This window comes from Arachis hypogaea, chromosome 12, assembly GCF_003086295.3.
Source record: "Arachis hypogaea cultivar Tifrunner chromosome 12, arahy.Tifrunner.gnm2.J5K5, whole genome shotgun sequence".
NCBI classification, from domain to species: domain Eukaryota; kingdom Viridiplantae; phylum Streptophyta; class Magnoliopsida; order Fabales; family Fabaceae; genus Arachis; species Arachis hypogaea.
In genome coordinates, this window is record NC_092047.1 from 32021181 (window position 1) to 32036243 (window position 15063).

Below are 15063 nucleotides of genomic sequence, written 5' to 3' on the forward strand. Positions count from 1 at the left end.
TGCCTAGGTCGTAAATCAAAGGTGGTAAGGTGCTACGACCTCTAAAAACAAAGTACATACATATAAATATAGCAAGGATAATATATCTAGAAGCCTTGAAGAAAAATATTATGCAAAAACCAAGACCAGACAATTTGTTACACTTGAAAAGTGTTAAGATAGAAGGCTTATATAGAAAACCAAAGAGACATACGTATAACTAGAGTTCCAAAGGATAGCTACATATTCAAGTCCTTGACTTAACCTGCGAAGTAAAGGTCGATATATATATATATATATATAACCCAATAGAAAATCCAAAAGACAAGATACAGATCCTAATTCAGCAAAGTCAACCTCTAAGAGGGATAAAACATGTTCTTATAGAAAATCGGAGAGAGTACATATATAACTAAGTACATAAAATAAAAAGCCCAAAAGATAAGTCTTTCCTTCCAGGAAAGCAAATCCAGCACCCTCATCGATGCGCGTCACGTCCTACATTTGAAAAACAACAAATAGTATGGAATGAGAACCGGGGGTTCTCAGCATGATAGAGGTGCCCACATAGATAATATATAAGGTCGCGGGAAAGTCAGAGACAATCCTAGAACTCCGACATTCAAAATCGAACTTAGGATTTATTCTAAACCAGAAATTTTGGTAATCTATCTAAGAGGTTCTATTTCTAATCTAACTCTTCACCTCCTGTCATCTCAAACCTCATCATCACCGGTGGAACTACCCTCAGCATCACCTCTGCCAGCATGATGGATCTTTCAGTTGCAAACACACACAAAGCATACAAGTACTACACAATTAAAGAACAGGTACAGCAGTTAAGTCATGTAACATATAGACATATATAAACAATTAGGCAAACCAAGATATGCATACTCAAACAAAATATACAAATGCACATGATGCATGTCTGCCCTATGGCCGATGATATCATCTGTTGGTTATCCAGCCAAAGCTGACATGTCCGGTAGCGAACCCTGGACAATCCCAGCGACGCGGAGCTCAAGCATATGCATATATATAAATAATCAATAATCCATCGCGCGGCTGGGTCAAAGGGACCTCAAATCTTAACTGAAACCAGTGGGGGGCAAGTCACTACGTTTGTCTAGGGAGACTAAGATCAATCATAAATACCATTCTAGAGCAAGTGGGGTGACCACTGCATCTACCCAGGAAGATCACAGTCATCTCAACCTAGAGCAAGTGGGGCGCATCACACCCTTGCATTTACCTACGGAGCTCAAACCATCTTATCCCGGAGCAAATGGGACAAACCACACCCTTGCATCTACTCGGGGAGCCTTAACTAACTAACTTGGAGCAAGTAGGGCAAACCACAACCCTTGCGTCTACCCAAGAGGTACATTCTCATATGTCCAGGAGGAACAAAGGAGGGGATCCTAACCTCCTACCATCTCGCTGGAGGTGATTTTACAATATCAAGAGGAGCAAAGAAGGGGATCCTCACCTTCCACCATCTCACTGGGGTTGTACTTTTGAGAAACAATCATATTTATAATCAAATTACGCCCAATATTATAATTATAATTAACATACAGTTCTTCAAACTCATCCCCATTATACTTTATCATCTTCTCTCTAATCAACATCAAAATACTTTATGAAACTACTTTAGATAATCTACCCACAGTACTTTGTAACTCTAAGTCTCCGGCTCTAATTACAGAACAAAAACTACCTCTTTTATTTTAACCCAATATACTTTCGCTCATCCTAAATCCTAAGCACTAGCTATTGGACCTTAAATAGTAGTCACAGAGGTTTGAAAGTTAGAGGAATGGTTTGAAACTTAAAAACAAGATTTTCATCAAATAGGGGTTCCCGCGTATGCAGGCCATGTCCGTATACGCGAAAGTGTGAAATTGGACAATCTCGCATACGTGGCCCTTGTCCATGTACGCGAGCTCTTGGGTAGGGAAACATCCCCACATCGCATACGCGGGACGTCTAGGTGGGCCCAGGGTCCACGTAGCGTACATGTTTGCGTACGCAGCTGCATCAAAAACTTCAAAAAGCTGTTAAATCATAAAAATCAGTTTTTCACACCCAACTTCGGATGCGCATAACTTTTTCATAGAAAATCATTTTTAGTCTGTTCTTCGAACGGTATGAACTTCACGGACCCCATTTTTATTCAAAACAAGTTTTGAAAAATATGAGGCTCTAGAAGCCAAGTTATGTCCTACCAAAGTTAGTTAAAAATCAGTTTTATACCAAAAGAATTCAAACCTCTATTTTCCCAAATTCTCAATTCAAAAACCATAAATCACAACCCAGAACAGCAGCAAATCTCAATTCAACACCAACCAAATCAATACCATAGCCCTTTTTATCATACATCAATCATACCACTCATAATTATTCAATTAAATTCACATCTCACCATTCACAATTCTCACCCATATCACAATTTTCATCTATTCAACAATTCCATTTATAATTTCTAACCACTTCTGCATTAATCATCAACAATTAAGTTATATACATATACCATTTCTAATCAATCAAACCAACTAAATTCACGTCATTCAAACCTATCCTAAGATAACTAGCCTAAATTTTCACGCAACATTATATATTAACTATGAGAAACCAAAACCATACCTTGGCCGATTCCTTGCTAAGCCAAAAATGCCTCAAAAGTCCTCTCCTCCACAAGTTCCAAGTCTCCAACTCCACACCAAATAAAATTTCCAGCTTCCAAGGCTCACTTCAAGCATCCAACATCCACCAATTTGATTCCAATTGCTCCAATTTTGCCAAATCAACTCCAATTTAATACAATATCAATCTAATTCATATAATTCCTTAAGATTAGTACTAAGGCCCACAAAATTGGACCAACCACAAGTGTTTAGAGTTTTCTTACCTTACCTATTGATGATTGGGATAAAACCCAAAAATTATCCAATGTTAGATTGTACCTAAACCACCAAAATTATCAAAATCACTCAATATTAAACCAAAATTGTGAAAAACAGAAGGCTCGAGAATTGGGCACAAGATTCAAAGATACTCATCACTTTGTTTGAATAGAATTGAAGAGGACTCCGAGACGAGTGCGTGGCCACAAATGACTCGTCAATCGGAGTTCTGGATCGAAAGTTATGAGCAATTGAACGTTGGAGTGGATAGTAACACCAATGTTCTTCTTCCCTTTCCCCTCTCACCGTGAAACTCTCCTAATGAAATCAGAAATGTTGTGGCTGAAAGAGGCTAAATGGGGTTATATGGGTTGGACTTTGGGCCCGATTCAACTGGTTTGGCTCATTGGCCCAACTTTAGGTCAAAATCTTTAAAAATAGTATTAAAATTCGTATTTTAAATATTTTTACTCGTTTAAACTATAAATTTAATTTTCTAATTTTTTTGAATAATAATTAATTTATTGACTAATTATTTATTAATTTTGTGGAGTTTACACATGACATGTTGAGGTAGGTGCAACACACATAACAGTTACACCATGGCTTGATCTTAGAGCTAAAGAGGAGGAAGGAGAAGATAGAGAAAAAGACTGTGAAGGTGAAGAAGGAAAGTATGAATGAGGTTATGCAAGATACGATAGAAATTGGGGGAGAACGGCGTCATCTCTGAACAGAAGGGACAAGTGATGCGTGCGCATCTTTAGTATTTTACTCTTAGAATTCCAATCAATAAACTAAGAGTTATTGCAAGAAAAGCAGTGATTTCAGGATTAATTGAGTAATACTTTGAGTTAGTGTGCATTCATTGATTTTAGAAAATTTGGAAGAGAATTGACAAAGATTGAAGAAAAAAAAAGCAAGAAAAGTAAGAAAGAGAAGCAAAGAGGAAGCCAAAGGATGAAGAAAGGGAGCCTTGCCGTGCCACGCGCGTTCCAATTAGGCGCACGATTTTTGAACAAATCCATTCAAAAATCGAAGTGCTGCAACATCTTCTGCATCGATCGGAACATCTCCTCCAACCTCGATCTCCATCCTCGACCTCGATCTCAAGTCTCCTCGATCTCCATCCTCGATCTCGATCTCCTCGTACCTGTAGTTATGCTCACGTGGGACGTGTAAATCACCACGTACAATGTGAAAGGCAACAATTGAACAAGCTTAAGCCCACGTACAACGTGGGATCCTTCACGTGGTACGTGGGCATTATAGAGAGCAAATCAAACAAGGATTGGACTTCACATTGTACGTCGATACCTCACATGGGACGTGGGACCTTGGGCAACCTCTAGGACCTTAAACTAAGCCAATGAACCTTCAATTTTTTATCAATTCAAGGCTCAACTCAAGCCCACTAATGACAGCAATGATTAAGGATTTGGAAGAAGATAAGATTGAAAGTTTTGCTGGAGGCAATCATTAATTAGTTAAATTTGATTCTATTTTGAATTTGATTTTGTTTTAGTTTGAATTTGAATTTCCTTATGGTTTGTCTTTAAGAAGAGAAGTTAGAGACTCCAAGGGGGGGCTTCTTCTTCAGCAGTTTTTACTTTTGATAATTAAGGATTTCTTTGAAGAATATGAGCAACTAATTCTCCTTTGTTAAGGTTAGAAGTTCTATTAACTCCATAGATTAATATATTAGCTTTTTCTACCTTTGATTTATACATTAATATCTTTTCAAGAAAAGGTTTTTGTTCTTTATCCTAAACGGCTTGAATGTGTTGGAAAACAATTCTTCTTTGATTTGAATTTTTTTAACTTCTTGGAAAAGTTGATTAATTGAATTAAGCTTGAAAATCGATTCTCATAACTCTTAAGTTCTGAAACTAGACTTGATAAGTGACATAAAATTAACTGGGGGTTAGTCTTATGAATTGTGTGGCTTTATAAATCAGTGAATGTTCTTCAACTCTTTTCTTAAGTAATTGACTAAGGGATTAGCGATTAATTAGGTTAAAGAGAAATTGAATCACCAAGGGATTGGGGTTTAATTACTAATGATTTGCCATGGTCGTATCTTTGCATGATCAAGGTGGAAAGTGAAAAGTATTGATCCGAAAGTTTTAACATCTCCGAAACCTTAACTCTTTTACTTATATTCTTCTTTACTATTCACTATTTGCTTTTGTTTAATTGCTATTTATGCTTCAAGCTTTCTAAAACCCTAATTTGATTGTATGACTAGATTAATCGGTTGACTATTGTTTACTTAATCCGTTAATTTTCGTGGGATCGACACTTACTCACCGTGAGTTATTACTTGATACAACCCAGTACACTTGCCGGTGTTTTGTGGTTTGTAAAATCTGTATCAGCAGGGACCATTTTGTCCCTCATTATTAGAGTTGTCAAGGATCATTTTGTCCTCCATTAGAATTGACGAAGCAAAGGACCCAAATGACTAACGAAATTCATTATTAGAGATCAATTGAGTAATTAATTTTAGTTGGAGACTGAAGTGTCTAATCTAAAATTTTTTGGAGACCAAAATAGGTAAATACTCTATATAAATACCCATTGAAACCATTCTTATTTTCGAAGTCATTAACAAAATTATTCTCCATTTTGTGATAACAACAAAAATATCTTTAAAATAATATAAAATGCTACAAAAATAACTAAAAAAATATTATTTTTTATAAGTAGTAAACAAATTTTGTATTTCGTAAATTATTTATATATTTGATCTAAAATTTTATAAAAATATTTGAATAATTATTTAAAAAGTACATAAAAAATAGATAAAAATTTGATTTTTAGACTTTTTTTTATTTTTTCTTGGCCGTTAAAAAAGAGTAAATCACAAAAAATCTACTTAACGTAAAAAATGTCTAATTTTTTAATTATAATTATAAAAAATTGCACTAAAATGTCATTTTTAAAAAATTTTTGAAAATATATAGTGAACGGATTTTTGTCGTGTTAAATATTTTGATGACATTTTTATCATTAATAAATTTTGTCAGGGACAATTTCAATAAGTTATCCTATATAATATTAGATATTTTATTTATTATAACGTTGCATTTGTATAGATAAAATATTCTAGTAAATTATAACAACTTTGTCTTTTTTTTAACTAGTATAAAAGATTTTATAATACTAATTTGATTTTTTATTTAAGAAAATATTAATATAGTGGTAAAGAGTGAATTTTTGGTGAAGAACAAAGATTGCTTCTTTTAATAAAGAAAAATCTTAAAAAAATTATCTTGCACATATTCTATATAATTTTAGTAAAAATTTTGGCTCTCAATTCCATAAAGTTTTTACCAAAAAAAGTTCTTAAAAAAGAGTAAAAAATAAAAGAGGACGGTAGTAAAGTTCTAAAATCGAATTAATCAATTCGATTGGGTTGATCAAAAATTAGTTCTTTGACTTATTCAATTCTTGGGTAAATTTTGTTTGCAATGAACCAATAAAAAATTAACTGAACCGGTAGTTAACTGATAAATTAGATAAGTTGGGAGCAATTCTTGCAGTTTTTGGACAATTTTTTTTTTAAATTTCATCCATAAGATTGTATTTGTTTTTGAGAATAGGACAAAAAAAGACATTAAAAATAAGACATAAAGGATAGAGATATAAAATTTTGTGCTTTTGTATTTGTTTAGTGATAAACTAAAACAAATTATAAAAATATAATTTATTCTCATTTTTTTATTTAAAGAATTTGAGAAGAAAAATATAATAATAAAAAATATAATTATGAAAAATTAATAAGAATAATGAAAGAAAAAATAAAAATAAGTTGTATCCCTTATTAGTATCTTTGTGTCCTTCCTATCAAGATGGATACAAAAAACACTAATTTAGTGTCTCTGGAGACATTATCTCTGTCTATGTCTCCTCCGTCAAACACGATTTTGTGTCTCTGTATCCCTGTCTCTGTAAATAAACATAACCTAAATGATATTTTTTTTAGTTTAAAAAAAGAAAAAAAATTAAAGATAACACTTTTAATTTATATTTAATTATTTACCAATTACCACACTTCTAGATAGATATAGGAGGCCCATAACCCACCACCACTTTTTAAGTTTTGAACAAAAGGTAAATGTTAATTTGGTACCCGAAAGATTTAGACAATGACAAAATGGTACCTAATAGATGTTATCGACAAAATAGTCCCTAGACAATTTTTAATTTTGACAAAAGTGACCATCCGTTGCTTAACTCCATTTTCATTAACGAAAAACGCTAAGTTGGCAAAAAAAATTTGATAAAATCCCTAATTTACCCCTTAATAACAAATCCTAATCTCATTCTCTCTCACTCCAACTCCTATCGTCACCTATCTCTCACTCCATTTTCATTAACAAAAAACGCTAAGTTGGTAAAAAAAAATTGATAAAATCCCTAATTTACTCCTTAGTCACAAATCCTAATCTCATTCTCTCTCACTCCAACTCCCATCGTCACCTATCTCTCACCCTATCTCAATTCTTCCATCACTCTATCTTCTCACCACACAACATCATCATCATCTTGTTCTTTATCAACAATAATAAGAATGAATTTTTTACAGACAAAAAATAAAAAAAGACAACGGTTCTGAATCTGGCTACATTTTTTGAATTCAAACTCTTGGTTAAACAATTCTTTACAAAATTGTTCAAAGGCTTCGCCGACAAATCGAACCTTGTGATGATGAAACTTGATTCGTTGCAAAGGACCCATCCGAAGGAATCCTGGGAGAATTCTTCGTTGCCATCGTGATACACGGAAATAGGCGTGGACACCGTTGATGGCGAGTTTTCGATCAGCGTTAGGGAATGGTTGTAACTCCATGCTTCTCTTGGGGGTTCTCTTTGTTTCCTTCTCAGCATATTATCTGAGGTTGGGATCTGGTATTTATGTTCTTCTTCTCTTCTTCGTTGTGGTGGTGGTGTTCTTCTTCTCCTCTGCGGTGCTATTTTTATTTTTCTTCTTCTTTTTGATTGTTGCTTTAATGTGTTTTGTTTCGATTATATTTGATTGTCGTTTCTATTTTTCTTTATGGTTATGTTATCGTTGCTTCTATTTTTCTTCTTCCTCACCTCCCCGCTATCAGAATTTTCGTGAGTGATTATGGATAAAAAAAATTAGTTCATTCATAAATTTTGATTATCATTTAGTTGCTAAAGTTTTAATCTTTCTCCCGAAAAATGAATGAGTTTGGCTTGTTGATAGTGATGCCACGGGGTTGATGATGATGATTTTTCATTTTCATCTGTGAAGAAAAAGAAGAAAGAAAGAATACAGACGAAAGAGAGAGAAAGAGATAGATATAGTGACAGTAGAATCAAGGGTAAATTTGGAATTTCATCAAATTTTTTTGCCAACTCAGTTTTTTTCGTCAATGAAAACAGAGTTAAATGACGGATAGTCACTTTTGTCAAATTTAAAAATTGTTCAATGACCATTTTGTCAATAACATCTATTAGGTACCATTTTGTCAGCGCCTGAATTTTTCGGGTACCAAATTAGTATTTATCTCTTTCTATTGCATCATACAGGACCACACAAAAGTTTATAGCCAACAATATTTAAGTGTTGGTTAAACTTAAGAATAAACTACCATTTGTATCTATAAACTTTATAAATACCAATAAAAGTACCATCAAACAAAGAAATTAATGTTGTACCCATGAAAGATGAGTTTCGTGTGACAAAAGTATCCAAACTCTAATTTTTTGTTAACTTTTTAATAAAATTCCTAAATTACCCCCATCCTTTACCTTCTTTCCCAAACATCCGGTATGCAAATTCTTCCCTTGTATCTCCATAACCCTTCATCATCCTTAGTGAATTCTTTGCGCCTCTTATCACCAACTGGCTGAAACAATTGCCGAAGCCTCTGCTCATCTTGTTGAGCTCTTTGTATTTCTGATTTTAACGTGCTTGAGATTTGTAGTTGGTTCAAACAAGCTCTTCCGGCAACTTCACCAATATCCAGCTTAAGATCTACAAACTTATCCACTAGCTCTTCTTCCTTGATTCTCATCCAAGCTATTGTTAGAGATTTCCGACTCGAAGCGTCTGCTACCACGTTCGCCTTTCCAGGGTGATAACACAACTCAAAATCATAATCTTTAAGCAATTCCATCCATCTTCTCTGGTGCATATTTAGCTCCTTCTGATCAAAGATATACTTGAGACTCTTATAATAAAAAAAGACGCTAAACCTTACTCCGTACAAGTGGTGTCTCCAAATCTTCAATGCAAACACGATCGCCGCTAATTCCAAGTCATGAGTGGGGTAATTTACCTCATGCGGTCTCAGCTGACGCGATGCGTAAGCCACCACATTCTGATGTTGCATCAACATGCAACCCAAACCTTTCAAGGAAGCGTCACAGTACACTTCAAACGGTTCATGCGGTTTCGGTAAGATCAAAACAGGTGCTGAAGTTAATCTCTGTTTAACGTCTAAAAACTCTCTTTGCACTCCGACGTCCACACGAATGGCACCTCTTTCCTTGTTAATTTCGTCATCGGTAGTGCAATCCGGAAAAATCCTTCAATAAATCTCCGGTAATATCCGGCTAAACCCAAAAAGCTCCTGACTTCCATCACAGTCGTCGGTCTTTCCCATTCCATCACCGCTTCTACCTTAGAAAGATCTATGGCTATTCCTCCTTTACTCACCACATGGCCTAAAAACTTTACTTCCTCCTTCCAGAACTCGCACTTTGACAACTTAGCATACAACTTCCGCTCCTTCAAGATTTGCAACACAATCCTCAAGTGTTCCTCATGCTCTCTTACCGTCTTAGAGTAAACCAAGATGTCATCTATGAAAACCACCACGAATTTGTCCAAAAAGGGACGAAACACTCTGTTCATGTAATCCATGAAAATAGCAGGTGCATTCGTTAACCCAAAGGACATTACCATAAACTCGTAGTGTCCATAGCGTGTCCTAAACGCAGTCTTAGGAATATCATCCTCCTTCACTCTTATCTGATGGTAACCGGATCTCAAATCAATCTTGGAAAACACTCCAGCTCCTTGCAATTGATCCATCAAGTCATCTATTCTTGGCAGCGGGTACTTATTCTTCACAGTCACTTTATTCAACTGTCAGTAATCCACGCACAAGCGCATTCCTCCATCTTTCTTCTTCACCAATAAAACTGGCGCTCCCCACGGTGATACACTCGGTCGAATGAACCTCTTGTTCAGAAGCTCTTCCAACTGAGTCTTTAACTCTGCCAGCTCTATCGGAGCCATTCTATACGGCACAATTGATACTGGTCCGGCTCCCGGCACTAATTCGATCGCAAATTCAATTTCCCTCTGAGGTAGGAACTCAGGGATATCTTTCGGAAATACTTCTGGAAAATCTCTAACCACCGGTATCTGATCTAAGCTTTGGGCATCCCCAATGCATTAGCAGCAAATAGAATAAATCCCTGACACTCCTCCCCACTACAATGCACCATTACAGAGTTTAGGTAATATCCCGTAGCTACCATTGCTCCATTTTCTCCTTCCGGCATAAACCAAATTGTTTGTTCAAAACAATCCAACAAAACCCAGTTCTTCGACAACCAATCAAACCCCAAAATCATTTCAAGCCCTACCATTGGTAAACAGAACAAATCATGCACAAACTCTCTCCCCTCAAGCTTGAAACCTACTTGTCTACAACCTGACCTAGTCATAACTGTTTGATACGGAGTATGTACATGCAGATCAAAAGGCAACTCTGACACTTTCAAGCCTAATTCCTCAACCTTAGCAAAAGAAATAAACGAATGCGAAGCTCCAGTATCATATAATGCAACTAAGGATTTATCACCAATTAGATATATACCTCTCATCAACGGATCCACCTTAGAAGCATCCTTGGCATTCACAGCAAAGACCCGACCTTGATGCTGACTCTGGCCCACATTCTGATTCCTGCCACGAGTGCAATCCCTCGCAAAATGACCAGGCAAGCCACAGTTGAAGCACCCACCTATACCAATCTTGCAAGAGTCATATGGATGAAAACGTCCACAACGATCACAAGCTAAATCCGAAGAACCCTTACTCTGATTTCCTCTCCCTTTGCCACGCTGAATCTGGTCATGTGTGTTCTTTCTGAAGCCTCCTTGACCTTGAGGTGCATATCCTCCTCTCTTGAAGCTTTGTCCTCTCGGATGAAGGTACTTGCCACGCCCACGACTAGAGCTTCCTCCATGAGTATCCTTAGATGCCGCCACGGTCTTGGCATACTCCTCCACTACTCTAGCCTTATTCACCAAGTCGGAGAAGACACGGATCTCCATCGGAGCCACAGCAGTGATAATGTTGTCCTTCAACCCCCTCTGATACTTAACGCATCTCCAGCTCTCGTAAGTCTCCAGGTCACCCTGACACACCCGAGAAAACCTACAAAGCTCTTCGAACTTGTTAGTGTACTCGGTCACAGACATGGAACCTTGCTTCAGCTGCATTAGCTCCATCTCCTTTGCTTCCCTTGCAGACTCAGGGAAATACTTCTTATAGAAAGTCGTTTGGAACACCTCCCATGGAATGTCGGCGTTTTGAAGCTGTAGCAAACGCCACTCAGCTTACTACCAGGGCTGGGCCTCTCCCGCTAGTTGATAAGTGGCAAACTCTACATATTGATTAATAGGAACATGTTGCGCCTGTAAAGCACGCTCCATAGCCTGGAACCAGTGGTCTGCTTTAGTAGGATTTGTGAACCCTCGGAAAGTTGGCGGATGAACCTTGAGGAACGTTGCCAAGGTCATCGGAACTACTCCCGTGTTATCGCCGTTTCCCTCAACATTATCATTGGCATTTCCTTCTCCGTTCCCATTATCATTCCCTGCCGGTTGGCCTAACCTCTGCACAGCTTGCAGAGTCACAGCAGCATTCGCCTCCATGGTATTTGCTAAGTTAGCCATGGCCGCCAGAAACTTGGCATGGTTATCAGTTGGCTGCTCATTCTTACTTTCTCGCGTACGTGTTCGACCTCACCCGCGAGTGGCCATGTAGGGTTCCTGTCTACACCAAACAATCGATATCAAGGTGATCAGTCTCAATATCAAAAGCCTAGTGCTTCAATTATCCCAAACAGGCACTCACAAACAAGCATGCTATGCATATATCAAGTAGATAACCTAATAGCATCAAAGAAAAGACACATAGAGTATATAATGAAGCACAATCGGTCCATCCCTCAGGCTCACGAGGACAAACAACTCTGATACCACTAAATGTAACACCCTAATTAGCCTAAGCCTTATCTCGCGTCGTAAAGCAAAGGTTAATCAGAGGTTACGACAGTTCTAAGCTCATACGTATAATATATAGAAGAATAATATAATATCTAGAAGCCCGATGAAAGATATAGCTCAAATATTGGATTTGAAAAGCGCAAAGCGTACTAACGAGCTACTAGCTTAAGGCACAGGAAACAGATAAGATACAACAAAATATAAGTATATAATATCATAGGAAACTAGCCTCGACTCGCGGAGTTTAAGCCGACTGGCCATATACAGACCATACAAAAACCTAGCAGTTTAAAAATAGCTTATACAAGTTGTTCTCTCAAATACAAGCCTCTAGGCTAAACAAAATACAAAAGTGAGAGACATATAAACAAAATAAACCAAAAAGACTCCAAATGAAACCAAGATCCTCCGCTCCTGTCACCATCCAAAACAACTCACCAAGGTGGGTTGCGACTTGCATCTGAAAAACACAACAAAGATATGGTATGAGAACCGGAGGTTCTCAGTATGGTAACAGTGCCCAGTGATGTAGGATATAAGACCCCGGGACGCCAAAGGCAATCCTAAGCTCCATATCCATCACAAGATTCAAGCTTAAAGCATTATAAAACAAATAAGCATAATATAAACCTTATCATAAATAAACCGGGTGAACTATCTTAAAGGATTTCTACTCTAACCATACACCGCTGTCCCACGGCCTTCACCAACCTATCCTCCATGCGATCCCATCGCCACCGCCTACCGAACCTCCTCAATCCCAGTAGAAAGCACAATTAATAACAATGCAAGTAATTCACAAGTAACAGCATACAAGGCAAGTAGATCAAGTAAGCAAATAGACATGTTATTCAATTAGGCATACAATTACAAGTCGTCAAAGCAAACAAACAGGTAGAAATGCATATGATGAATGCCTGCCCTACTGGCTGTGATATCACATTGTCGGTTCAACTGCCAACCCGACACATCTCCATGGAGACGTCGCCCTTCGGATTACTCATATGGGAACCCCCGAGATATAGTGCCCGGATCACTGTCCAGGTACTGGCGCCTGCACGCTCTATAGGTCCGAAGGGATGCGAGTGGGATACTCTTGCCACAGACCTCACATCTCAACGCAAGCAGGACGAACTACCGCCCTTACGCCGCTGCCGCTACCTCGACAGGCGAGATCCAATCGTCGTCCCTGTCGGGCGCATAGCGTCTCATATTCTAAGTAAAAACAATATCTCAGTGGTTTTCAGAAAAAAATTTCAGTATACAGAGATCCTTCGTCTCAATCCGAGTCCTCGACTCATCTCAACCACTGTCCCTTTCATAACTCAGTTTCCAAGGTCAAAAGTTCATCATTCCTTATCTCATATATCTCTTATCCTCCACCCAACGTCAAATCATTCTCAGCACGCCAGAAACCTAAACCTCCATTTTCTAATTTATCATAAAACCATGTTCTAAAAACCTTAAGTTACATCCCATGTTCCAATACTCAAAAATTAAGCCCATAAGTTTTAAAATGGTGTTTTAGAAGCTTACAACCATGTTGGAAAGGTAGAATAGTTGAAAACAAATAAAATTTTGAGAATCAGGACTTGTGCGGCCGCACAAGGGTCTGTGCGTGCGGACACTCCTGAGAGTTTTGAAATGTGCGCATACGCACAGGTGTTAATTTTTACAAAGATCTGTGCGCTCGCACAACCTGTGCCAACGCCCCCAACAGACTGACCTTCCCGACGTGTGCATCCGCACAGACCTGTGCGTCCGCATAGGTTGAAGTTTTTTCTTAGATGTGCGCACAAGCTGTGCTGGCGCTACGAAAAAAATGCACTTCCCTGCCTGTACGTGCACACAGACGTGTGCGTCCGCACAGGTCACAATATTTGCAGGGTGTGCGTCCGCACGAGGGTGTGCGCCTGCACACATAAAAAATCATAAAATTCTGCAACTTTGCAGAATTTCAGATTTTTCACACCAACTTTGAAGGATCATAACTTCCTCTACAAAATTCCAATTTTCACAAATTTTATATCGATCTAAAGAGTTTTCAAAGATCTTTAATTATAAACAAATTTCAATCAATTTTGAAAACCAAGGCAAAAGTTATGATCGTGCAAAGTTCACCAAAAACCCAATTTTACCAACTTCACAATTTACACAATTTCTTACCATATACATTCCAAACCGTACCATACCATTCCAAACCCCCTTCTCTCATCAGAATTTACCTTTTTGGGTCATATCACACTAATCATACCACAATTTCTTTCACCTTTCATTTATCACATATATATAACATATCCACCAATCATCATCATCTCATTACCAAGTCTCATCATCAACTCAACCAAGATTCATATTCATAATCAACAAAACTCAAGCATCTAATCTATCATATTTCAACTTCATCATGTAATCACAACAACACATCAATACATTATGACTCATCAACACTAACAATCATCAACATCATACAATTTCCAACCTATCCTATAGGTCACTAGCCTAAGTGTCCATGAATATTATATACTACATAGAGAAAACCGAAACCATACCTTGGCTGATTCTCTTTATGCACCCAATTTCCAACTTAGCACAAACAAGCTTCCAATCACAATCCAAGCTTTCAAATCCACTCCAGTAAGCACAAATAAGTTCCAAGAGCTCCCAAAGCCACAACAATCAAACCATATACATATAAATCACCACCAATCAACCTAGGGCTTAACATAAATCAAATCTCACAAGGTTTTAGTATCTCTTACCTCTCCCAACAGATTTGATGGTCACAATCCAAGGCTAAGCAAGAATTAGAGCAAACCAAAACATCCAAAATCACAAAAACTCATTCAACCAAAAACTCTATATACCCAAAATTTTCAAGAGAGAAACTGGAA

The 15063-nt window shown here is 37.4% G+C and overlaps 1 protein-coding gene across 1 annotated transcript; it reads right to left on the minus strand.

Moving 5' to 3' along the window:
- Nucleotides 1-667: 667 nt before the first annotated feature.
- LOC140176695 (uncharacterized) lies at nucleotides 668-11380 on the minus strand. Its single transcript, XM_072208239.1, has 5 exons — nucleotides 10409-11380; nucleotides 10188-10295; nucleotides 9828-9896; nucleotides 9405-9704; nucleotides 668-790 (listed from the first exon to the last, which is right to left on the minus strand). Exons 1-5 carry the CDS (start codon nucleotides 11378-11380, stop codon nucleotides 668-670), a joined length of 1572 nt encoding a protein of 523 aa, XP_072064340.1.
- Nucleotides 11381-15063: the final 3683 nt, after the last annotated feature.